Genomic DNA, 25,714 nt, shown 5'->3' with positions numbered 1-25,714 from the left:
CTGCTGGTGCCTACCACCGTTCAGTCAGACTGCTCTATCAAATCATAGACTTAATTATATCATAATAACACACAGAAATATGAGCCTTAGGTCATTAATATGGTTGAATCTGGAAACATTCATCTCGAAAACAAGACGTTTATTCTTTCAGTGAAATACGGAACCGTTCCGTATTTTATCTAAGGGGTGTCATCCCTAAATCTAAATATTCCTGTTACATTGCACAACCTTCAATGTTATGTCATAATTACGTAAAATTCTGGCAAATTAGGCGGCCCAAACTGTTGCATATACACTGACTCTGCGTGCAATGAACGCAAGAGAAGTGACACAATTTCACCTTGTTAATATTGCCTGCTAACCTGGATTTCTTTTAGCTAAATATGCAGGTTTAAAAATATATACTTCTGTGTATTGATTTTAAGAAAGGCATTGATGTTCATGGTTAGGTACACATTGGAGCAACGATACGCACTGCATCGATTATATGCAACGCAGGACACGCTAGATAAACTAGTAATATCATCAACCATGTGTAGTTAACTAGTGATTATGATTGATTGATTTCTTTTATAAGATAAGTTTAATGCTAGCTAGCAACTTACCTTGGCTTACTGCATTCGCGTAACAGGCAGTCTCCTCGTGGAGTGCAATGAGAGGCAGGTGGTTAGAGCGTTGGACTAGTTAACTGTAAGGTTGCAAGATTGAATCCCCCGAGCTGACAAAGTGAAAATCTGTCATTCTGCCCCTGAACGAGGCAGTTAACCCACCGTTACTAGGCCGTCATTGAAAATAAGAATGTGTTCTTAACTGACTTGCCTAGTTAAATAAAGATTAAATAAAGGTGTAAAAAAATATTTTAAAAAATTAAAAAATTAAAAATCGGCCAAATCGGTGTCCAAAAATACCGATTTCCGATTGTTATGAAAACTTGAAATCGGCCCTAATTAAATGGGCCATTCCGATTAATCGGTCGACCTCTACTCCTCACTGAGGGGAGTAGAATGCGCCAACCATGACGTATTACAACCCTAAATACACAATTGTGGTGCTCAATCACAATTTCAAACCACAGCGATTGTTACCCAAAAACTTACTGGAAATGAATTCTTACCTGAGCCAATTGTTCGATCCAGGATCGGGTAAAATTAGTAAAATACAGAGACTGTAAACAATCTGGCCTTCTTTTATATGCTTGTCCTAAACTAGCAAAAGAGAGCTAATGATAAAACACCATGCACCCATTGGTCATGCACCCTGATGTTTTGGGCTCCCGAGTGGCGCAGTGGTCTAAGAGGCTTTACTGCAGTACGTGGTTCAAATCCAAGCAGCATCACATTCGGCCATAGGGTGGCTCACAATTGGCCCAGCGTTGCCCGGGTTTGGCCGTTATTGTAAATAAGAATTTGTTCTTAACGGACTTGCCTAGTTAAAAAAAAAAAATGTTAGAGACTTTTAGAAGGTCAAATTAATGCCTATGAGAAATCAAACATAATTTCACATCAACGATGAGGTTTGGGACAATTCAAAAAACGTCAAAGTATCGGCAAGTCAAGCATTACTCCTGACAACAGAGTTGTGAGTGGTAAGGTGTCTATATAGTAATAGTATAATGATGTTTATGAAAGTGAGTGTAGCCAGCAGCCCCCTGCTCCAGGTTGACAGCAGACTGGAGTGAGAGGAGTGGGGAAGCAGCTTCTCTCTCTCTGTGTGTTTCAGAGTGCTGAGGCAGCATACCTGGCAGAATGTCGGCACATCAAAGGGCCAAGCTACTCTTTGAAACCCATCATGCTTCACCCCTGTGGTTGCTGCTTAAAGAGCCAGCGTGCTTAACGGTTTCAGTATGTTTGGCACAGACCACCGGCCCCAGTTGTAGGGGGCTCAGGAAATCCTACATGAAAGAAACAGCACTCAAAGTCGAAATCAAGATAATTTATCTCATCAACGATGTTACACCGCTTTCTAAGATCCCTACGCCAAATTTACGGTTGCGGGTAATGGGGTGGAAAAAAAATTGGGGTTTGTGTTGGTGCGGAAAGTAACAGAGAGAAAGTGATGGATGGCACGTTCTTAACAGGAGAACCTTCTGACAAAGGGATCCTTTTTACCTGAGCTGTCCTGTGACGAGGTGAAAGATCTCATCAAAATCTCTGTTATGAAGTATTAACAGCAGAGCTCCTAAGTGGCAACATACTTTAGTGCACTCAAGAACCGTATTTTATGAGTTTACCTCAGAGGATTTCCAGTTAAAAAGTAGAATAATAGTCCTCACATGAACTGGGATCAAAAAGGAGAAAGTACTGTAGATAAGATAAAAGTACTTAAAGTTTAAATGTCACATGCACAAGTGAGTGTGCATAAACAAAATACAAGGGTCAACTCAGTCTGTGTAGCTATTTGGTTAGCTATTAGCAGTCTTGGGAATAGAAGCTGTTCAGGAGCTTGTTGGTGTCAGACTTGATGCACCGGCACCGCTTGCTGTGGGGAAGCAGAGAGAACAGTCTATGGCTTGGGTGGCTGGAGTCTAACAATTTTCCGGGCCATCCTTTTGCACCACCTGATATAGAGGTCCTGGAAGGCAGGAAGTTCGGCCCCAGTGATGGACTAGGCTGTCCGCATCACCCTCTGTAGCGCCATGCGATCAAGGGCGGTGCTGTTGCCATACCAAGCAGTGTTGCAGCCAGTCAAGATGCTCTCAAAAGGTGCAGCTGTAGAACTTTGAGGATTTGAGGGCCCATGCCAAACATTTAACCTCTCGAGGGGGAATAGGCGCAACTGTGGAACTTGTTAACAACTGTCCACGTGTGTGTGGACCATTTTAAGTCTTTAGTGATTTGGACACTGAAGCTCTCGACCCGCTCCACTGCAGCCCAGTCGATGTGGATTGGGGCATGAACGCTGAGCTGTAGTCAATGAACAGCATTCTCACATAGGCATTCCTCTTATCTAGGTGGGTGAAGGCAGTGTGGAATGCAATTCAGATTGCGTCGTCTATGGATCTGTTAGGGCGGTATGCAAATTGGAGTGGGTCTAGGATGGAATTGATGTGTGCCATAGCAAACCTTTCAAAGCACTTCATGATTACAGATGTGAGTGCTACAGGACGGCAGTCATTGTGGCATGAAGCCTTAGAGTTCTTGGGAACAGGAATGATGTATGTAGAGATTACAAACTGGAACAAGGAGAAGTTGAAAAATATTGTGAATATGCTGTTCTGCGCATGCTCTGAGAACGCACCCTAGAATACCGTCCGGCCCAGCGAGTGTTGATCTGATTAAAGACCTTAGTCACTTCGGCCTCAGAGAGCGAGATCACCCAGTTCACTGGGTCAGTGAGGGCCCTCACGCACGTCACGGTGTTGTTGAAGCCTGTATTAAATGCATTGAGTTTGTCTGGTAGAGAGGAAACGTTAGGCAGATCATGACTTGGTCTTCCTTTGTAATCTGTGATGGACTGTAGATCCTGCCACATGCGGCGGGGGCGGCGGAGCTGGAAATATGATTCCACCTTATTCCTATATTGTCCTTTTGCTCGTTTGATGACCGTGCGGAGGTCGTAGTGGGACTTCTTGTACTTGTCCTCAGCTGTAACCTCAAGGTTGTATTTGATAGCTGTGTGTGCGGTAGCCCTGTCCTTTAGTTTAGCGCAAACCTCTGTGTTAACCTTCAATGTGGTTAAGCATCCTTCACAAAGCATCCTTCACTCATGCTGCCAAACATACCCTCGTAAAACTGACCATCCTACCAATCCTCGACGATGTCATTTACAAAATAGCCCCCAACACTCTACTCAACAAATTGGATGCAGTCTATCACAGTGCCATCTGTTTTGTCACCAAAGCCCCATATACTACCCACCACTGTGACCTGTACGCTCTCGTTGGCTGGCCCTTGCTTCATACTCGTCGCCAAACCCACTGGCTTCAGGTCATCTACAAGTCTCTGATAGGCCCCGCCTTCTCAGCTCACTGGTCACCATAGCAGCACCCACCCGTAGCACGCGCTCCAGCAGGTATATCTCTCTAGTCACCCCCAAAGCCAATTCCTCCTTTGGCCACCTTTCCTTCCAGTCCTCTGCTGCCAATGACCGGAATGAATTGCAAAAATCCCTCAAGCTGGAGACTTTTACCTCCCTCACTAGCTTTAACTTCTAATTGGTCCCAATCCCGGATCCGGGAGCACCCCCATCAGTAAAAAAGCTGACTAGCATAGCCTAGCATAGCGTCACAAGTAAATACTAGCATCTAAATATCATTAAATCACAAGTCCAAGACACCAGATGAAAGATACACATCTTGTGAATCCAGCCATCATTTCTGATTTTTAAAATGTTTTACAGGGAAGAAACAATATGTAAATCTATTAGCTAACCACGATAGCAAAAGACACAACTTTTTTTCCCCACCATTTTTTTCCTGCATAGGTAGCTATCACAATTTCGACCAAATAAAGATATAAATAGCCACTAACCAAGAAACAACTTCATCAGATGACAGTCTAATAACATATTTATTGTATAGCATATGTTTTGTTAGAAAAATTTGCATATTTCAGGTATAAATCACAGTTCTACATTGCAGCTGCAATCTGAAATAGTGCCGAAGCAGCCAGAATAATTACAGAGACCAACGTCAAATACCTAAATACTCATCATAAAACTTTTCTGAAAAATACACAGCGTACAGCAAATGAAAGACCAACATCTTGTGAATCCAGCCAATATTTCAGATTTTTTAAGTGTTTTACAGCGAAAACACAATATAGCATTATATTAGCTTACCACAATAGCCAGAAACACAAGCCGTTTACCAGCAGCAAAGGTTAGCGATCCTAACAAACCAGCAAAAGATATATAATTTTTGACTAACCTTCATATACTTCATCAGATGACAGTCCTGTAACATCATATTACACAATGCATATAGGATTTGTTCGAAAATGTGCATATTTAGTGGCACAAATCGTGGTTATACAATGTGATTAGTAGCAACATTTCAGGCAATCTGGCCGGCGCCATCTTGGAGAGGCACCTAATCTAATCGATAACTAATCATAAACTTGACTAAAAAATACAGGTTGGACAGCAAATGAAAGATACAGTAGTTCTTAATGCAACCGCTGTGTTAGATTTTTTAAATTAACGTTACTCGACATACAGCGTGCGTTACAGTGAGACCATGCCGAAATTAATGGCGGACTAATAATTTTACATTGTTCCACAGAAGTACGAATTAACATCATAAATAGCTCTTACTTTTGGATGATCTTCCATCAGAATCTTGGGCAAGTGGTCCTTTGTCCAGAACAATCGTCTTTTGGTTGAAAGATGTCCTCTACTCCTGTAGAAATTAGCTACTAACGCCGATGTACCGGAGAGGTGCCCAACTCGTGATAACGCCTGACAAAGAAACTCCAGAAAATCGCTATAAACTGCTATAAGTCGGTTTAAATTAACTACCTTATGAAGTTAAGACAAAAAACAAATTAAATCAGAGCCGGAGATATAGAACTGCTAAACCGAAAGCTTTTGAAGACGCCATGCCGGTGTCCCTCATGCGTCAGGCGCCTCGTCGAAAAGGTCGGTACTTCCGTTCCAAGAGGTTTTATACTCCCCCAGATGGTGCTATCCGCTCCATTCAAAGTCTCACCGCTTACTGACATCTAGGGGAAGGCGTATGCAGTGCATGTAGCCCCATAGCTTATAAGGGAATTTATAAACCGACCCTGGAACAGAGACCTCAATTTCAGAAATCTCACTTCTTGACAGGAAGTGTGCTGTAGAATGAGTTCTGTTTCACTCAGAGAAGTAATTCAAACGGTTTTAGAAACTAGAGAGTGTTTTCTATCCAATAGTAATAATAATATGCATATTGTACGAGCAAGAATTGAGTACGAGGCAGTTTAATCTGGGAACGAAAAATCTACAAAGTGTAAACAGCACCCCCTATTGAGAAAAGGTTAATCACCAGCTGTCTGAACAGCTCACTGCACCTGTACATAGCCCATCTGTAAATAGCCCATCGAACTACCTCATCACCATACTGTATTTATTTATTTATCTTGCTCCTTTGCACCCCTGTAACTCTACTTGCACATTAATCTTCTGCACATCAATCACTCTAGCGTCTATTTGGTATATTGTAATTACTTGGCCACCATGACCTATTTATTGCCTTACCTCCCTTGCACACACTGTATATAGATTTTCTTCAACTGTATTATTGACTGTATGTTTTGTTTATTCCATGTGTAACTTTGTGTTGTTATATGTGTCGAACTGCTTTGCTTTATTCTTGGCCAGGTCGCAGTTGTAAATGAGAACTTGTTCTCAACTTGCCTACCTGGCTAAATAAAAGGTGAAATAAAAATTACAAATAAAAAAACTGTGGGGACAACGTCGCAGATGTATTTCCAAATGAAGCCAGTGACAGAGGTGGTTAACTCGATGTTATTGGCGGAGTGTCTGAACATATTTCAATTAGCACTAGCAAAGCAGTCCTGTAGCATAAACTCTGATTCTGATGACCATTTCTCAACCGGGAAGAGTCACCGGTACTTCCTGTTTGAGCTTCCGCTTGTAAACCGGAAGCAGGAGTACAGAGTCATGATCTGATTTGCCAAATGGGGACGAGGGAGGGCCTTGTATGCTTGCTTGTGGGTAGAGTAACAGTGGTCTGGGACTTTATGGCGACGGAGACGTGTTGATGGAAGTTTGACATCATGTGGTGGCAGGTAGCCTTGTGGTTAGAGCATTGGGCCAGTAACTGAAAGGTTGCTAGATCGAATCCCCGAGCTGACAAGGTAAAAATCTGTCGTTCTGCTCCTGAACAAGTCAGTTAACCCACTGTTCCTAGGCCGTCATTTTAAATAAGAATTTGTTGTTAACTGACTTGCCTAGTTAAATAAAGGTAAAATAAAAAAAAGTTTCTCAATGATGTGGAATTAAAAATCGCCGGCAACAAGAAAAGCAGCCTCTGGGTGCAAGTTTTCCTGCTTGTTTATAGCCTCGTACAGTGCCAACTTGTTATTTTTCGTATCCTGAGTGTAATGTATACAACAGTTGCAATAACAGCTGAAAACTCCCTCAGGATGTAGAAGGGTCAGCATTTGACCATCAGGTATTCCAAGACGGGTGAACAATGGGTCAAGACTTCCACTGTGCTCGAGTTAACACACCATTTGTTTTTGATGAAGAGGCAAAACCCTCCCCTTCAATTTCCCTGACTCTACTGTTCTGTCCGCTCTGTGAATGGAGAATCTATCGAATTGGATAGCCATGGGTAGTATCTTGTCTAAAGCCATGTTTCAGAAAAGCTGTGAATATTGCAGTTACGAGAGTCCCATTGGTAGCAAATCCGCAAACAGAGGTCAACCATTTAATTATAGGATGGCATTGGCCAATAGAATAAAGGGAAGAGGTGGCTGGTTTTCCCCTCGCCTTAATCTCGCCTGGACTCCCCCATTCTTGTCTCTAACGCCGGCATTTCCTCTTGGTTACCCCGAAAATTGGGTCAGTTACAGAAAGAGCCCAGGGCAGATGAGTCGAAGTTGAAGCCAGAATTGAGGCAAGTAACTGCAGATCTGATGTTCAAAAGTTTGTCTGTTATAAGAAATGATAGCAGATAGATTTTGTGGAAATTAAGTAAAAATAAACGCTAAAAGATTACAAAATAGAAAAGTTGGGTTGGAGCTTGCAAAATGGCTGCAATACAGTACGGCGCCATCTTCTGTTTTGGACTTACAATAGAAAGGCGGATAATCCATCAAGGTCATAACAATTAGGCTAAATTTAAGATGTGAAATGTAAAAGTTAACGTCTGTCTCCCTCCATACAACTACTCTTTGAGATGATACATTCTATTAAACGTATCTTCCTCCATTTGTGGAAATAAAAACATTTTAAAAAGGGAAAAGGCCAGACATTCCAGGAATTCCCACACAGTTCCATACATAAGGAAGGGCTGGACTGGAAAAACAGAGAACGGGTGATCAGGGCCAAACTGTCTGAGACATTGTCACTCACATATCACTGTAAAAATAGAGAGAGCAACCATGTATGCTTAAACCTTGCTCGCCCACCTCTTCCAGAAGCAGCATCCAGCAGAGTTTGAACCCCCCCTTAACTCACATGACTCAGTCTGGCACACATATTCACAGTGTCCATGTGCTCACTCCTCTCTTCCCCTATCCCTCTCTGCAGTGGCCCATGTGAGGGAGAGAGCATGGTTGCAGAGAAGAGAGTTGGAGCAGACTGGCTATGTGGCAGGCTTACTGTTGACTCTGCCCCCACTTATCCAATGCAATGTATTAGGCTGCCAGCATGCTTCACACACTCCAGGCAGCTATCAGCAAACTCCACAGCTAGCCTCACAAAGCACAATTAAAACGCTTCAAAATAAGCATTTTGTTAGTCAAAGGCCTACATTGAAATACCCCATTAAGCCCAGAAGTTGAAAATACTTTTCCAAAAACTCAGTCTTCAATTTAAAGATTCTTCAGAGACCATTAAATCTGGCTTGAGGTTTTATTGACTGTGACCAAATAGGCTACCACAAACTAAAGCACCTATAAAATTGTCCAATGTTGATTATACAGAAAATCCTCAAAATGTTAATTTGCCCCGATGTGAATGAGGCTCTTAGCATAGTCCCACTAAAAGCCTCATGAGATTGAGCACAGCTCGTGTGAACCTCTCACCGGCAAGCTTTAGAAGGGAGACCAAGAGAAAGGCATCCGCATTAAGGATAGACCTTTGAAATCCACACTCAAGATACACACTTGGAGAGTCCTCTCCAAAATGACGAATGGGATCCAAGCCGCCTCTGTAAAAACAGGTGGCACGTGGGGTTAAAAAGAAATGTGCTAGACCTGTGCATTATATTCATGGCAGTGATGCATTTAATCAAAATTACTGTTCAAGCCACTGATCAGAGATGTTCCAAGTCCCGGAGGGGTTGCAACATCCATCACTATAAGGGCTTAAACTGGTAGAGAAAAGGAGAGCACACCATTTCTAATGCTCCAAAAGTTGGTAATACAAGTTACCTTAGACCATCAGAGCGACTATGTAGTATAGTGGATGCAGCACAGACTAGACCACAGGAGGAGGTCTGTAAAAACAGTTCTGATTATGCTTTATGAAGCCTCCACTGCCCCAGCGCCACACTCAACCTGCTGCTCTGAATGACTGTATACAACTGCCCAGCATCTCAGACTCCAGTCTCTCTGAGGAGAGGAATTGCTGTTTACTTTGGCAGTGAACCTCGTTGAGATTGCAACGCACCATTCCCTCTCCACAGCCTTTGGGGAGGTCAAATACCACTGGTGAAGCACAATGGTAATATTTTGCCCAAAGCAACACGAGAGGTCTTATAAGGGAACTGAGGTGTAGTGCATGACAAATGGACAAATGGATTGTATACTGGTGACAATCGAGGGGAAATCAAGGGGTATTGCAGACAGTCACCCCACCTTTCTTGATTCAAGACTGCATTTAATCCCACATAATTTCTCATTGTACAACCAATGTAGTATCAGTGGTACTGTATATAATTAATCATCTCATTCCAAACAGACCCTTGACTCCATCTCATAAACAGTCGTTATCAGTACATGAACAGAGTAGCGCAATGAACCAATGGACATAAGTGATGGTCAAGGGAATTTCCTGCACGTGGGTCAGTATAAATGCATTACGTTGTTGCATGTGAGCATCGTGCAACTCTTAAGTAAGGTGTCTGTTGGGGTGTATATGTTTGACTCACCCAGTAGTGCTGTGGATGGGCCCTGTGTCAGAGTGGACAGCCCTGACAGGCCGCTGGGTCACAGCTCCAGTCCCATGACCATGCCGCACTGCTGGGGCCAGGGTGATGGCCCCTCTGCTCAGCACCCTGTTAGTCAGGTTCAGGTTGGTCAACTGCAGGGGCAAGAGAAAACACAACGACAATGCATCAGAAACGCAACTGTGTTCATCATTGGCACGCTAACTGCTAAATCGTGAGAATTTATGGTGAAAAATGTCTGCAATCTCTGCAGAGAAAAATGGTTAAACCTGAACTGTCAATACATGGTCTTATTGAGGAAGCAAGCAAATAGTGATATTAAACAAGTATAATCCGCTTGAGTTCCTTGTCTTCCCACTATGGTACTGCAGACACCAGGGCTTTCGATTTCTTCTTATTGGACTGGCGGCCGCCCTGTGTGCTGCAGCAGCAGTCTCATTTCTCTCCCTCCCCAGCTGTGTGAAATGTACACAGTGCATCTCGGAGCTAGTCTCCAGTCTCCCCTCCGCAGCCAGGTGGTCCCCCCTCCCCGTAACTCCCCACCTCCCTGAGGGACTCTCATTACTCTCCAGCCAAATCAGTTTACCACCATAACAGCACAATTAGCAGTGAGGTGCTACAGTATCCCTCCCCATTACTACAGTACATGCTACAGCATCATCTGACTGCATGGGGCTGCTGCACTCTCCCTACATACTGTACGGTCTATATTGCCCTGGGAGTTTGGTTGGAAATGTGCAGAACCAAACAGAGAGGCTCATTAAAAGCAGTGGACTGGGGGGGAAAAAGACAGGAGAAAATCACAAATTAAAATGTAGAATCTGTTTCCTGATGAGTTCAGTTAAGAGTGAGTGGCGGGTGGCGCAGTGGTCTAGGGCACTGCATCGCAGCGCTAGCTGTGCCACCAGAGACTCTGGGTTCGCGCCCAGGCTCTGTCGCAGCCGGCCGCGACCGGGAGGTCCGTGGGACGACGCACAATTGGCCTAGCGTCGTCCAGGTTAGGGAGGGTTTGGCCGGTAGGGATATCCTTGTCTCATCGGGCACCAGCGACTCCTGTGGCGGGCCGGGCGCAGTGTGCGCTAACCAAGGTAGCCAGGTGCATGGTGTTTCCTCCGACACATTGGTGCGGCTGGCTTCCCGGGTTGGAGGCGCGCTGTTTTAAGAAGCAGTGCGGCTTGGTTGGGTTGTGTTTCGGAGGACGCATGGCTTTCGACCTTCGTCTCTCCCGAGCCCGTACGGGAGTTGTAGCGATGAGACAAGATAGTAATTACTAACAATTGGATACCACAAAATTGGGGAGAAAAGGGGGTAAAATTTTAAACAAATAAAAAATATTCTTATTTTTTTTTAAAGAGTGACAGTTGATATTAAAAAATATATATTCTCATGCATGATTATTTGATTCTGCAAAGCGGGAAAACGTACTTTTGTTTACAGTTCTTTTTAGAAATGACAGCCCAGCTAACAAATGTTCCCACAATTTTAGAGAACGGTCCCTTAACTCTACGGACCCCCCCTCCCGGATCCGGGATCATCCTCATCAAAAAAGCTGACTAGCATAGCCTAGCGCCACAGGGATATCATATAATATAATTTCATGAAATCACAAGTCCAATACAGCAAATGAAAGATAAACATCTTGTGAATCCAGCCATCATTTCCACATTTTTTAAATGTTTTACAGCGAAAACACAATATATATTTATATTAGCTCACCACAATAGCCAAACACACAACGCCATTTTTTCACCGCTAACATAGCTTTCACAAAACCCACAAATAGAGATAAAATGAATCACTAACCTTTGAACAACTTCATCAGATGACAGTCTTATAACATCATGTTATACAATACATTTATGTTTTGTTCGAAAAAGTGCATATTTATAGCTACAAATCCTGGTTTTACATTGTGAATACGTCGCCATAATGCACCAAATTGTCTGGAGAAATTTTGGACAGTCACGTAATCTAACCAAAAAACTCATCATAAGCTTTACTTAAAAATACATGTTGTACAGCAAATGAAAGATACACTGGTTCTTAATGCAACCGCTGTGTTAGATTTAAAAATTAAAAAAACTTTAGTACAGAATGCAATATTGTGAGACAGCGCCCACCAATTCTCCGCCTTGTTGGAGCCAACATATACCACAAAAATACAAAATAACATCATAAATATTCTCTTACCTTTGATGATCTTCCATCAGAATGTAGTGCAAGGAGTCCTAGTTCCATAATAAATCGTTGTTTTGTTTTAGAATGTCCATTTCTCTGTCGAATTAGCAACTTTGGCTAGCATTGTGGAGCGCACATGTCCAAGAACTCGTGGCGCATGGACCGAAAAATTCCAAAATTCACAATAAACGTCGAATAAACTGGTCAAACTCGGTTGAAAATCCATCTTTATGATGTTTTTCTCATATGTATCCAATAAAGTCCGAGCCGGAGCATTTCGTCGTGTATACCTAACGCATTTCAGAAGACAATGTGGGGTTCCCTGGTGCGCAGCTGAATACTGCCAATAGGGCGGACCTGTCACTCCAAAAGCTCTCATTCGGTCTCACATCAAGCTAGACACCCCATTCAACATTCAACATTCTACTGCCTGTTGACATCTAGTGGAAGGCGTATGAAGTGCATACAGATCCATAAATATAAGGCAATTGAATTGAAACTTCAGAGTGTTTTCTATCCAATAGTAATAATAATATGCATATTGTATGATCTAGAACAGAGTACGAGGCCGTTTAATTTGGGCACGATTTTTCCCCAAAGTGAAAACAGCGCCCCCTATTTCCAAGAGGTTATTAATAAGACATTAGCAGTGGTGCAAAAAGTACTCAATTGTCTTACTTGAGTTAAAGTAAAAAGACACCTTAATAGAAAATGACTCAAGTAAAAGTGAAAGTCACCCAGTAAAATACTACTTGAGTAAAAGTATTTGGTTTTAAATATACTTAAGTATCAAAAGTAAATTGAATTGCTAAAATGTACTTAAGTATCTAAAGTAATTTAAAATTCCTTATATTAAGCAAACCAGACAGCACAATTTTTTTTTTTTTTTTTTTTAAATGTACGGATAACCAGGGCCACACTCCAACACTCCGACATAATTTTAAAATAAAGCATTTGTGTTTAGTGAGTCCGCCAGATCAGAGACAGTAGAGATGACCAAGGATGTTCTCTTGACAAGTGTGTGAATTGGACCATGTTCCTGTCAAAATGTAGTACTTTTGGGTGTCAGGGAAAATGTATTGAGTAAAAAGTACATTATTTTCTTTAGGAATGTAGTGAAGTAAAAGATCCATAAATATCAATAGTAAAGTTAAGGACAGATACCCCAAAAAACAAATTAAGTAGTACTTTAAAGTATTTTTACTTAAGTCCTTTACAACACTGCTCATTAGGCCATTAATTATTGTGTTCATAGGGATGTTCCCGTAAATGTTCCCATGATGTGCAAGGAATGTTTCCAAGAGACCATTCCCTTAATTAAGCAATACGGCACAAGAGGCAGTGTTGCATCATGAATGCAGTCACAGGTAAATGGCATTGTTCGGCCCGACGCGATAGCAGAGACCAATAAAGCACGGCTTGGAACGCTGCTCATCCAATCAGCATCCAGGATCCAAACAACCAGTTTAAAATGTCAAATAAAACTTACCCAGAATGGGTTTACCATGTTCTCAGAACTTAAGATATTAATGTTCTAGACATGTTTCATGGGAACGTTGCAAAAACATTTATGTGCCCCCCACCTCCCACCCCAAAAATGGTACCATTCATAGCTCTTTGTCCAGTTTTCTGAGGGTTATTCCATCATCGTCCCACAAAACATACACAGAACATGGTTGTCATGTTCTCAGAACAAAAGATATGAATATTTTAGACATGTTTCATGGGAACGTTAGAAAAACATATGTGCCCCCCCCAAAATGGTGCTATTCATAGCTCTTTTTTGGCAAGGTTAGGGAATACTCACACAGTGCTTTTAACATAGTGTTTTGAGTTAATTTTTGTTTTACAGGGACAGTGCACATTAATCAACGTTTCAGTAAAAGTGCCGGTTTTAACCAGCCGGCTAATTTTCAACCGCAGTCCCTGGGCAGGTTATTGCACTTTTCAACTTACATATTTGACACACATGATTACATTGTGCATGTTCATGTATACAGTAATTGTTATTCAACATGTCTTCACTTGTAATTTGAACTCACAACCTCTTGGTTCATGGTACAGCGATCTTTAAAAAAAAATATTGTTTTTGTCTGTGCAACAGTAGACCATATCGGTCCACTAATACAGGACAAGTAAAGACCCATTGCTTTTGTGAGAAAACCATTTTTAAAAATTGTAGAGGGGTTCAGCAGCAACTCAGCACCCCTACTTCCTGCGGCTATGCCAATAGAACACAGAAGGTTATATTTAATGGAAGCCTCTCTAATGCAAATTCGGTTGAATGTGGTGTACCGCAGGGCAGCCAGCTTGGACCATTATTGTTTTCTGTGTTTAATAATTACCTTAAACTGACCTTGAATAAATCCTGTGCGTGCATGTACACTGACAACTAAACAGCATAAACGTTGGCTGCAACAGTAAAATAAATAACTGACACCCTTAACATAGAATTCCAGTCAGTTTTAGAATGGGTAACCGTCCATGATAAGGCGTTGCTCTACTTTCTTGATATCTCAGTCAACCAGAGATGTCCTACAGGCCCTAGTTTTGTTGCACCTGGACTACTGTCCAGTTGTGTGGTCAGGTGCGGCAACAAAAAAAAAGAAACATAGGCAAATTGCAGTTGGTCCAAAACAGAGCAGCACATATTGCACTTAGAGTTACATGGAGGGCGAATGTCAATGAAATTCGTGTCAATCTCTCCTGCCTCAAAATTGAGGATCGATTGACTGCATCACTATTGTTTTTTGTGTGGTGTGTAGAAGGTACCCAACGGTCTGTTTCACACAAGACATGCAAACAGATGTCTCTTCACAGTCCCTAGGTCCAGAACAGAGGCTGGGAAACACACATTATTAAATAGAGCTATATAAATGGAACTATTTGCCACCCCATGTAACTCAAGCTAGCAATAAAAACAGAGTCAAAAATCTGATAAAAAGAACACCTTACTCTGGGACTGTGGAGAGACAGACATTTTTATGCATTTTGTATGTGATACGTGCTTGGGATACGACTGTGATATATGGTTGTCTCAGCTTGGCTATCTTAAGATGAATCCCCTCTGTGGGTCGCTCTGGATGGGAGCGTCTGCTGAATGGCTAAATTGTAAAGTAATGTAAATGTAGTGCTATTTATATTTATGTAAATTATGTATTTTATTTGTTGTGTCGTTTCCTGTTTGGACCCCAGGATGAGTAGCTGCTGCCTCGGCAGAAGTTAATTGGGAATCCTAATAAATACTAAATACTGGCCCAATAAGCATATGCCCCAGAGACACCCCTTATTGGGACAGTGGTTAGGCCATTTGTTATTGGTGCTGGTGGCCTGGGTTCAAGACACGCTAGAGGAGTCACCCTACGGTCACATTCTTAGCACTATACACTCACTGGATAGTTTATTAGGTACACCACCCCGTTCACAAAAATGGATACTATACTCTCACATGTTTAGCAATATACACTAGTATTCAGACCCCTTCCTTTTTCCACATTTTGTTACATTACAGCCTCATTCTAAAATGTTCCTCATCAATCTACACACAATATCCCATAATGATCAAAAATACATAAGTATTCAGACCGTTTGCTATGAGACTCGAAATTGAACTCAGGTGCATCCTGTTTCCATTTATCATCCTTGAGATGTTTCTACAACTTGATTGGAGTCCACCTGTGGTAAATTCAATTCATTGGACAGAATTTGGAAAGGCACACACCTGACTATATAAAGGTCCAACAGTTGACAGTGCATGTCAGAGCAAAAACCAAGCCATGAGGTCGAAAGAATTGTCCGTAGAGCTTCAAATCAAAAGAATTAGGCGTCACACGCTTACTTACAGGTCCTTTTCCAACAATGCAGAATTAAAGATTAATTTAAAAAAATAGTGATAGTGAATAATGAATAAAAACTTGGCTATACAGTGCATTCGGAAAGTATTCAGACCCCTTGACGTATTCCACATTTTGTTACGTTACAACCTTACTCTAAATTAAATAAATGTTTTTCCTCATCAATACACACAGACACACACACACAAAGTGAAAACAGGTTGAGAAATGTTGGCACATTTACTACAAATAAAAAACAGAAATACCTTATTTACATAAGTATTCAGACCCTTTGCTATGAGACTCTAATTTGAGCTCAGGTGCATCCTATTTCCATTGATCATCCTTGATTGGAGTCCACCTGTGGTAAATTCAATTGATTGGACATGATTTGGAAAGGCACACACACCAGTCTATATAAAAAGGTCCCACAGTTGACAGTGCATGGCAGAGCAAAAATCATGCCATGAGGTCAAAGGAATCGTCTGTAAAGCTCCAAGACAGGATTGTGTCGAGGCACAGATCTGGGAAGGGTACCAAAAAATTTCTGCAGCATTGAAGGTCCCCACGAACACACACTCCATCCTACATAAATGGAAGAAGTTTGGAACCACCAAGACTCTTCCTCGAGCTGGCCGCCAAGCCAAACTGAGAATCGGCGGAGAAGAGCCTTGGTCAAGGAGGTGACCAAGAACCCGATGGTCACTGACAGAGCTCTAGAGTTAAAAGAACCTTCCAGAAGAACAACCATCTCTGCAGCACTCCACCAATCCGGCCTTTATGGTAGACTGGCCAGACGGACGCCACTCCTCAGTAAAAATGCACATGACAGCCTGCTTGGAGTTTGCCAAAAGGCACCTAAAAGGACTCTCGGACTATGAGAAACAAGATTCTCTGGTCTGATGAAACCTAAATGGAACTCTGGCACCATCCTGCTGTGGGGCTGTTTTTCAGCAGCAGGGACTGGTAGACTAGTCAGGATCGAGAGAAGGATGAACGGAGCAAAGTACAGAGAGATCCTTGATGAAAACCTGCTCCAGAGTGCTCAGGACCTCAGAGTGGGGTGAAGTTTCACCTTCCAACAGAACAACGACCCGAAGCACACAGCCAAGACAACGCAGGAGTGGCTTCGGGACAAGTTTCTGAATGTCTTTGAGTGGCCCAGCCAGAGCCTGGACTTGAACGTCTCAGGAGAGACCTGAAAATAGCTGTGCAGCAATGCACCCCATCCAACCTGACAGAGCTTGAGAGGATTTGCAGAGAAGAATGGGAGAAACTCCCCAAATACTGGTGTGCCAAGCTTGTAGCGTCATACCCAAGAAGACTTGAGGCTGTAATTGCTGCCAAAGGTGCTTCAACAAAGCACTGAGCAAAGGGTCTGAATACTTATGTAAATGTGATATTTCCGGGGGGGGTTTTATACATTTGCTAAAACTTGCTTTGTCATTATGGGGTATCGTGTGTAGATTGAGGATAGCTGAGCATCTGAGAACTCTCTATCTAGAATTCTACTGAAACCCATCTTCCAATGAGAAACTCATTTTAATTAGATCAGATAGGTGTGTTGTAACTGTTGCCAAATGATGACATTAGCATATATTGCAAGAATGTGAGTAGGGTGACTCCCCTAGCGGGTTTCGAACCCAGACCAACATCACCAATGACAAACAGCCTAACCAGTGTCCCAATAAGGGATATCTCTAGGGCATGTGCTTATTGGGACAGTATAGTTAAGCCCTGTCCAGAACAAACCCTAACCCCTTCTTCCCTAGGCATTTGTGTAAATCTGAAATAACTTGATAGCTGTAAGCAAAAGGGGTGAATACACTTTGAAGTCAATCTCAGCTCGAACATTAATGTTGTATATTCTGAGAACATTGTAACCATGTCCTAGATAATATTAAACAGAACTTAAGGGAATGTCCTCTCAAATTTAACACCAGAATACGCAAAAAAAAAGGTTCTCGGAAGGTTTTTGCTAACATAATAGAATGTTCCCCTAACTAAAGGAACTGGAAACTCAAACATTAGGGGAACATTACAAAAAGAAGGTTCTCTCTCCCTAGAATTGTTAGCTGGGAGGGCTGTTTATTTTCTCTGCGCTTTAAAAGCCAAGTTCTGGGCAGGTGAACGAATTGTTTGGCTAGTAGTCATGCCAGAGAAAGGGAAATGTCAAACATTCCTAAACGACAGGTGTTTAAATTAATGCAAGAGCTGACAGAACACAGCCAGGTCGAGGAGCTTTTCAGGGCCCAATACAGAGTTTATTTTCATTCCTCAAGGATTTGGAAGGAATCTATAATACACTGTCAACAGAGCTCAATGGTGAAGGTTCTTCAACCATGCTGACCTAGAAGTGCTGGGATGCCAGTTATCTTCAGTAAATCCATAATTACATTTGAATGTAAGTTTGAATCCATGAAATCGGAAATTCCAACATTTCACAATCAACCGTGAGTAACTTACAGTTCCCCAAAAGGAACTCCCCATGTTGTTCATCAGGACTAATGTGTTTCTCAACTCCAGGCTACCTTCATATGTACATTCCTATCATTACTGCATCCAACTAGGATTACACTTGACGTGTGTCTGCTGCTGCTCTCCTGGGTGGGACTGGGAGAGGGAGGAAATTACTTTAATTTACAATTCAGTTTTGGGTGGATATGTTTGATATACCCGAAACATAAGAGATATGACATTAATATTATCACGTTTCACCACAATGGAAGTAAAGAACACACGTCTCCAAACCAAATTGTAATTACTTAAATACTATATCATGTTGAATCATGTCGGGGTGTACATGGACCTGTCTAAAACAGAATGTTATGAAAGTGTAATCATGTTTCACGCCCTCAAGGTACAAGTTACATAGAGGGAGGACTGACAATCCAGCACATATTTATTTGATTACACATGATAAGAAATACTTACATTTACCCCATTCAAAATTATTACATTGTGAAACTAGTTAAGGTTATTCCCAAAAGATGAGGCCTGGCATGTGAAAAGGAGTAATTGCTGAATCTTCAAAGTTCAATCAGTGGAACAAACCAGCAACCTTTCAGTTACTGGCCCAACCTCTTAACCATTAGGCTTCCACCCTGCCCACACTAACACCACTATGACAAAGGGTGGGAGGATCATGGTGTTGCTTCTCTATACAGAACACTCTATTATAAGTGATTTAATGACTTCTAATCTGAGTTGAGAGAAAGGCCAAGTATATTCAGACCCTTTAAGTGCAAACCATTAAACTATTTTGCACTGCAAAATAAGCTTTTGCCATTACCAGGATTAACTATGCATGATAATTACAGAAAACATCTTTCAGAGGAATAGAATACTGTACAGAGAAGAGGAAGCCATAAAACTGCAGTCTGTGTGGTCTAGTGCCATCACAAAAAACTCCCAGGGAGGGAGAGCGAGAGAGAGAGGGAGGGAGCGAGGTAGAGTGGGAGGCTTGTGGGCTTACCCACTGAGAACGACAAACCCTCAGGGAAGAGAGGAAACAGAGAGGTGGTGGAGGAAGCAAAGCCCTTGCTCCCCCACTCTGTGCCAATTTGCCACATTCTTCCATTTATAAGCATCAATTACCACAAAAAAGTGACTGCCTGTTAAATATCAACAGAAAGCACTCCCTGTGGTGCATCTGATAATGAGACCTCACACAGAGCCTCAGCTCACCGCCCCACTGCTCAGATCAGCCAGCTCCAGCCCACAGGCTGTAGGCTCCAGGAACCCTCTCTGCCTGCTGGATGAGCGAGCAGCACTGAGCTCTGAGCCATCACTCCCCATGGGGTCACAGAGAGGTTTACACACTAACAACACAGCGGAATATTAAAACACGCACAGTAAGACCACTGTGCAAGACAGATCACTTTACAGTACAGTGTATCATACAATTGTAGTAGTTCTGTTTCCTGACGTGATCACTCTACCTGTGCATCAGATGACTGTATCTAGTTGTTGAGCAGGAAAGAAGGTAGAGGGGTTGGATCGGGTGACAGGAGACTCACGTGTTGTGTTAGGAGACTGATGTGGCTGGAGCTATTGTACTGGCGGGCAGCCTGCTTCTCTGCCAGTTTCTGCAGGGCTGAGACTATGGCTTGTTGGTTGGACTGTGCCTGAGCAGGCAGTGAGTCCAGGTCCTTAAAGACCCCATTTGGATCTGGTCTGGGCCGGCTGGAGGCAGTCCTTCTGATTGCTGAAGCAAAGAGAAACATGAAATGAATGACGGGGTGTAGGGGTCCAGAGGTACTGCAGGGGGTCCATGGAAAAACATATATATATAAAAAAAATGTGGATTCTGCATTACATACCTACAGTAGAAAAGAGGAGGATATCTTCTTTCCAATGATGTCAACTTTATTTCTCAACTCCTAATAATGAGCAAATTATACTCATATCTGACATAGGCTTTTAAAAAGCACCCGCGAATAGGCTACCAGTGCGGCAAGTTGCCGCTGGTAACCTTTCTTGACTTAGTCATACATTTTTGTCATACATATATATTTTACCCTTATTTTATATTATTGTATAATCAGCTACTCATAGTGAAAATGTGTGTTGGGTTACTTTTCTAGCTAATAGGCTATGTTAGAGTTTACACAAAATAATGAAAAACTACCAACCAAATCTATTCATTTTAAAAAGTTGATTACTTTTCCTTGCCATTATGAGTCACCTGATAAGGAATTAGAATTTTTTGCTAACGTATGATGGGGATCCATGGGTCGCCAGCTTGCCCGGGAGGGGGTCCCTGGGCAAGAAGAGGTGGAAGACCACCGGCTTAGGCCATAGAAAGACTGGGAGCTGAGAACACACCAAACATCTATCAGGATGATATCCATCAAGGGTTTACCTTGACCTGCAGAGGTGGGCCTGGAGAGCTTCTGGCTGTAGATGTGGATGGCACCAGGCATGGAGGACGAGGCTGCAGCCGCAGAGGAGGTGGAGGTAAAGGACTGGACCTGCCTTAGGACCTGGGAGACTGGTGGTGCTGAGACTGTGGTGGGACCAGGGCGGGCAGCTGCCCATATTACCCGAGGGGGCTGGGGGACAAGGGTCGAGGCTGAGGAGAACACAGAGGCCTGGGGCTGTGGAAGGGTTTCTAGCTGGCGAGGGGAGTGGAGGCGAAATTGGGACTGGTCGTAGGATGGGGGCTGAGATGGGGGTGGTGGGGGGCAGTGCAGGGGCAGAGACTGGGGTGGGTTCTGGGGGTGAGAGTAGTGCTGCAGGTGGATGTGGCCACAGTCTAAGGCAGCTGGAAAGCTGGAGGAGTGCTGGGAGGCCTGGACCTCGGGTTGTTTACTACTTCTGAGGGCTGCAGCCGGTTGCTCTACGGTGGGTTGGTCAGCAGTGGGTTGGACTACACTGGCCTGGTCTGTGCAGTTTCTGACTTCAGACGTTGAGGACTCAGAGGCGCTGGAGCCCTCTTTTGCCACGGGCAAAGCTGTTCAGAGCACAAAATAAGCCAGATCCCTGTTATCATCCAGCCGGCCATTCCATGGCTCTGACACACGTGGGTTAATAATTAGAAGCTGACCTGTACTTGACTTTGTATGACTCTGCCTTCTTTTCCTTAATGTGACTTTTCAAAATCAAAACAGCAAAATTCCCAAATACATTAAAGGATTTGTCAACAAAGGATGAAATAAAATGTGTACTAATTGTAGAAATATGTGGAATCTGTGGCACACTGGAATACAAAAGTCCCTACTGAACAGATGTAATTCATCTGACAATTTCTACTCACTTTTCTGGTTCTCTGTGGTAGCTGGCTCTCTTGAACCTAGGCTGTTGCTATTGTCAGGTTTAGTGCTCCGACATTTGGTTCCCAAAAAGACACTGGCTGATTTGTTTTTGTGTGTGTAGAATGTCAGGACCTCCTCCAGATCACTTTCACTGGAAGAGAAGAGAGCAGTGTGAACATTCTCCATGATACCTAGAGTAAGACCAGTGTTAAGTAGCAGAAGTGAAACAGTCAGGAGCGAGTAGGTACCAGCTCACTTACCTTGCCTCAGCTATAAACTCCTGAAACACACTGGGGTTGATACAATGTTCCTGGTCTTTGATCTTCTCCACTTTCTTCACCATATGCTCTGTCTCCTGTGAGGAAAGAGACCAGTCAGAGACCAAGTACACTGGCCTGTCTGAGCAAGTAAGTATTAACAGTCATTTGTTGCTTCCTCATAAAATGAACAACTCAACCAATTTAATTTATTTTTTTACCCCTTTTTCTCAGCAATTTCAGGGTATACAATTGGTAGTTACAGTCTTGTCTCACAGCTGCAACTCCCGTACGGACTCGGGAGAGGCGAAGGTCGAGAGCCGTGTGTCCTCCAAAACACAACCCAACCAAGCCGCACTGCTTCTTGATACAATGCCCACTTAACCCGGAAGCCAGCCGCATCAACGCGTCAGAGGAAGCACCGTACACCTGGCGACCGTGTCAGCATGCACTGAGCCCGGCCTGCCGCAGGAGTTGCTATTGCGCGATGGGACTCGAACCCAGAATCTCTAGAGGCACAGCTAGCACTGCGCCACCCGGGAGGCCCTCGAACCAAACATTTCTAATTGGATAAGAACTCAAAGGAAAAACTAAACTAATAAATGAAAATAAATGGAGACTCCCTGACTAGTGTAATAACTATAAACAGGTCCTAGAACAGTAGCAGACACTAGAGGCTGAAGAGTCTCTTGCTGTGTGGCTGGCAGTGGACACCTTGTTGTAGCAGTGGATGAACTCTCCTAGCTGGTGGGACAGGATGCGTCGGCGATCCTGGAGGGGGAGCTGGCGACTGGGCAGGACCATCCTCATGTCCTGCTGAAGGTTACTGGCCGCACGCTTCAGGAAGCGGATCACCAGCTCCTGGAGATGAGACCTGATGTCACTGCACTTCATCATCATTACACTCACTTTTACGTTGTGTTATTATTTCATTTATTGCAACAACAAAAAAATGTATGGACTTTTCATGATGGACACATGTTCACGTTTATTTTCTCCAGAGGCTTTCTGATAAAATCACCTTTGACGCAGTCACGTACTCACACGATTTTCCTCTCTATGTGGCCACAAACACCTCAGCACATTATGACCCAAATGGCTCCGATGCGTAGCATAATGCAGATAAACATAACACAAGGGTCCAGGTTCCCTTTTCCATACAGTCATTCCCCGGGGCAATGGTATCAGACAGTTGTATTACCATTTGCTCATTGTCCTTCTCTGGCCAGGCGGAGTTTGCGATAGTCCTGCTCTCTGCGAGTAGCCTCATCTGCACCCGAAGGAGATAGGAGGAGAAGGCCATTCGAGCCTGGACCTTACTGCAGAACAGCGGGAGAGAGAGGCTTGATTTAGGAGGACATGAGAGGCTGAGGAGAGGAAACTAAGGAGGAAGAGAAAAAATATGGCAGAGACAGGAAGAGGAAAGAACATTTTGTAAAGATAAAAAAATTGAAAGATAAGCACGGTTAAAAAAGACAAATGCGATGGAGAGAATGACAGTAGAGAAAGGAATTGCCCACGCAGGAACACACACACCGCAACACAGATCATATCTCCAACTTTGTCATTCACTGACAGTAAATAATGAATAATCTCCACCCGGTCTCCAGATAATTTAAATGGGAACAAATGTTTACTGCCTTTCAGGAATCTCAGATACATGTGTTACAACAGCAAGCACAAGCACTGACGCATATTCTGTTTGTTATTTTAGGCATCATGCAAGAGACAAAACAAATACAGGTATGTATCATTTTCAGCCAGAGTGTTGGAGCACAGTGTGATTTGTCCTCTCGGCCAGCACCAAGAGTGAATAATTGTTTTCATGGCCCAAATTAACCTGAAAAGGGTACTGCCAGTACAATGTAGTGGAAAAATGTTTTGGAAAAAGCTGTCAAACACAAACAATGATATACTGTACTATAATTTCCCAGGTCCCTTCACAGTCCTGGCAAGCTCAGAGGAATTTCGACAAACGTAGACTTGTTATTGTAATTCCCCCTCAAATTACAATTTCAGACACACTTAAAAAAAATCTATAGGAGACTGGAGCCTTTGTTGCCGTTTAGACAGAAGTATGTAATATTCATTAATGTTATTGTAAAAACAGGTCTAAATATTTTTGCACGCGTATTACAAAATGAAGGATGGTGGGGAGCCTTTCAAGTCCTTCCAAATGAAAACAAAGAAAGGACAGTTTGACTCCTACAATTAACAGTCCAATCACAGGGAGTGTCTCTACATTGAATTCAAGGCTGACACCCAGGATTCGCTTCCTTAGTGTTTTCTCTATGTTGTGAATTTGGTACACATGGAAGAGACTGATCAGAACATGCTGGGGTAAGAAAAGAGACCCAGATTTTCTCCTTTGCTTTTTTGGCCCGTGCTCTGGGAGCCTCATATTTCTCCTTCTGCTGCTGAGAGAAGCAAAGAGAGCGGTGGTGGGATGGATGAAAAGGGAGAGAGGAGAATTCGGAGAGGGCTGCCAACAGGAGCAGAAGCCTGCGGTGTGAACTGACCTGAGGTCCCAGCCCTGCTGGAGGATGTGGAGCAGGTTGACTTTGGGTTTGGTAATGGCGGTGATGCATCGGGCCGGTTCTGCTGAGGACAGGGCCTCATTGTGGAACCGCTTCAGTGAGGTGGGCACACTGTCAGTCTGCACCACTAACGAACCCAGGGCTTTCTTATCCTTCTCCTCTTCCTCCTGAACCCTCTCCTCCCACTCTTCAACATCCTCCTCGTCACTGGTCCCAGTAGGGGAGGCCTTGCGACCCCTCGCTTAAGTACAAAGCATTACAGAAAAAAAGTCAAACCTCACAATGTCAATTACATCATTGTGTCTTTACTGGATCAAATGCAGACACACTTCAACACTTTGCAAAGAGAACTTATGGTAGTTGTTATATAAACTCTCACTGTCATATTTGGCCATATTCATTCTGGTAGTGGGGAGTTCTTCATAGAAAGTAAAGGAATGAACGCGTCTGATTGTCTCCCCCTTGGCTTGGCCAGACAGGCCGTGGTCTGGGTCTGAGACTAGACAGAGTGTTGCTATGCTGTGTCAGCTGGAAGAGGACAGACTCCCTGAGGCCTACCTGCTCTTTTCCTCCCCATGGCGGAGTGCCTCCGCCTCCGCGCCTCCAGCGACAACAGCTTCCTCTCGTACTGGATCACGTGACACGCATGGAACACATCCACCTGCAGCTGCACATTACCATTCAGCTTCCTGATGGGGGACGAGAGGAACGGCTTTAATATGATTCCTTAACCACAGATTTCCATTCAGTATGATAAAACTGAGGGATCAGTTCGACTCATACAGCCTGCATTGCGATATTTCTGCTATAGCATTCAAGTGTTGCTTTATTCCCAATGTCAAATAATACATCAGAATGATTTAAGGCACTGTAATAATATACAGGTACATTAGACATTGCTAAGACAAGTGTGGCTGAATAAGTCCCTGAGAAGATAACTATCAGATTATCATTTTCCGAGATATTGTGGTAAGATATGGAAAGTTGGAAGACATGGAAGTGGTCAGATGACGCAGATGCTATGCTACAAGACAGTTTTGCAAGCACAAACTGGAATATGTTCCAGGATTCATCCAATGGCATTGAGGAGTATACCACCTCAGTCACCGGCTTCATCAATAAGTGCATCGACGACGTCATCCCCGTAGTGACCGTACGTACATATCACAACCAGAAGCCATGGATTACAGGCAATATCTGCACCAAGCTAAAGGCTAGAGCTGCCGCTTTCAAAGAGCGGGAAATCCCGCTATGCTCTCAGACAAACGACCAAACAGGCAAAGCGTCAATACAGGACTGAAGATTGAATCCTACTACATCAGCTCGGACACTCGTCAGATGTGGTAGGGCTTGCAAACTATTACGGACTACA

At 43.2% G+C, this 25,714-nt stretch overlaps 1 protein-coding gene across 4 annotated transcripts in view; it reads right to left on the bottom strand.

Annotated features, from left to right (window-relative positions):
- ttll5 (tubulin tyrosine ligase-like family, member 5) overlaps positions 1 to 25,714 on the bottom strand; it is a 100,026-nt gene that overhangs the window by 39,289 nt on the left and 35,023 nt on the right. For all 4 annotated transcript variants that reach the window (XM_071366031.1, XM_071366034.1, XM_071366033.1 and 1 more), the window contains 9 exons: positions 24,901 to 25,031; positions 24,325 to 24,583; positions 23,007 to 23,124; positions 22,520 to 22,666; positions 21,809 to 21,903; positions 21,551 to 21,699; positions 20,657 to 21,247; positions 19,812 to 19,999; positions 9,764 to 9,915 (listed from right to left, as the gene is read on the bottom strand). In XM_071366031.1, coding sequence (XP_071222132.1) covers positions 9,764 to 9,915; positions 19,812 to 19,999; positions 20,657 to 21,247; positions 21,551 to 21,699; positions 21,809 to 21,903; positions 22,520 to 22,666; positions 23,007 to 23,124; positions 24,325 to 24,583; positions 24,901 to 25,031 — 1,830 coding nt within the window. The remainder of the gene's footprint in view (positions 1 to 9,763; positions 9,916 to 19,811; positions 20,000 to 20,656; positions 21,248 to 21,550; positions 21,700 to 21,808; positions 21,904 to 22,519; positions 22,667 to 23,006; positions 23,125 to 24,324; positions 24,584 to 24,900; positions 25,032 to 25,714) is intronic.

This window comes from Salvelinus alpinus, chromosome 25 (genome assembly GCF_045679555.1).
Source record: "Salvelinus alpinus chromosome 25, SLU_Salpinus.1, whole genome shotgun sequence".
Classification (NCBI taxonomy): Eukaryota; Metazoa; Chordata; class Actinopteri; order Salmoniformes; family Salmonidae; genus Salvelinus; species Salvelinus alpinus.
The sequence above is the reverse complement of the archived record's forward strand: the minus strand, read 5'-3'. Positions and strand labels throughout refer to the sequence as shown.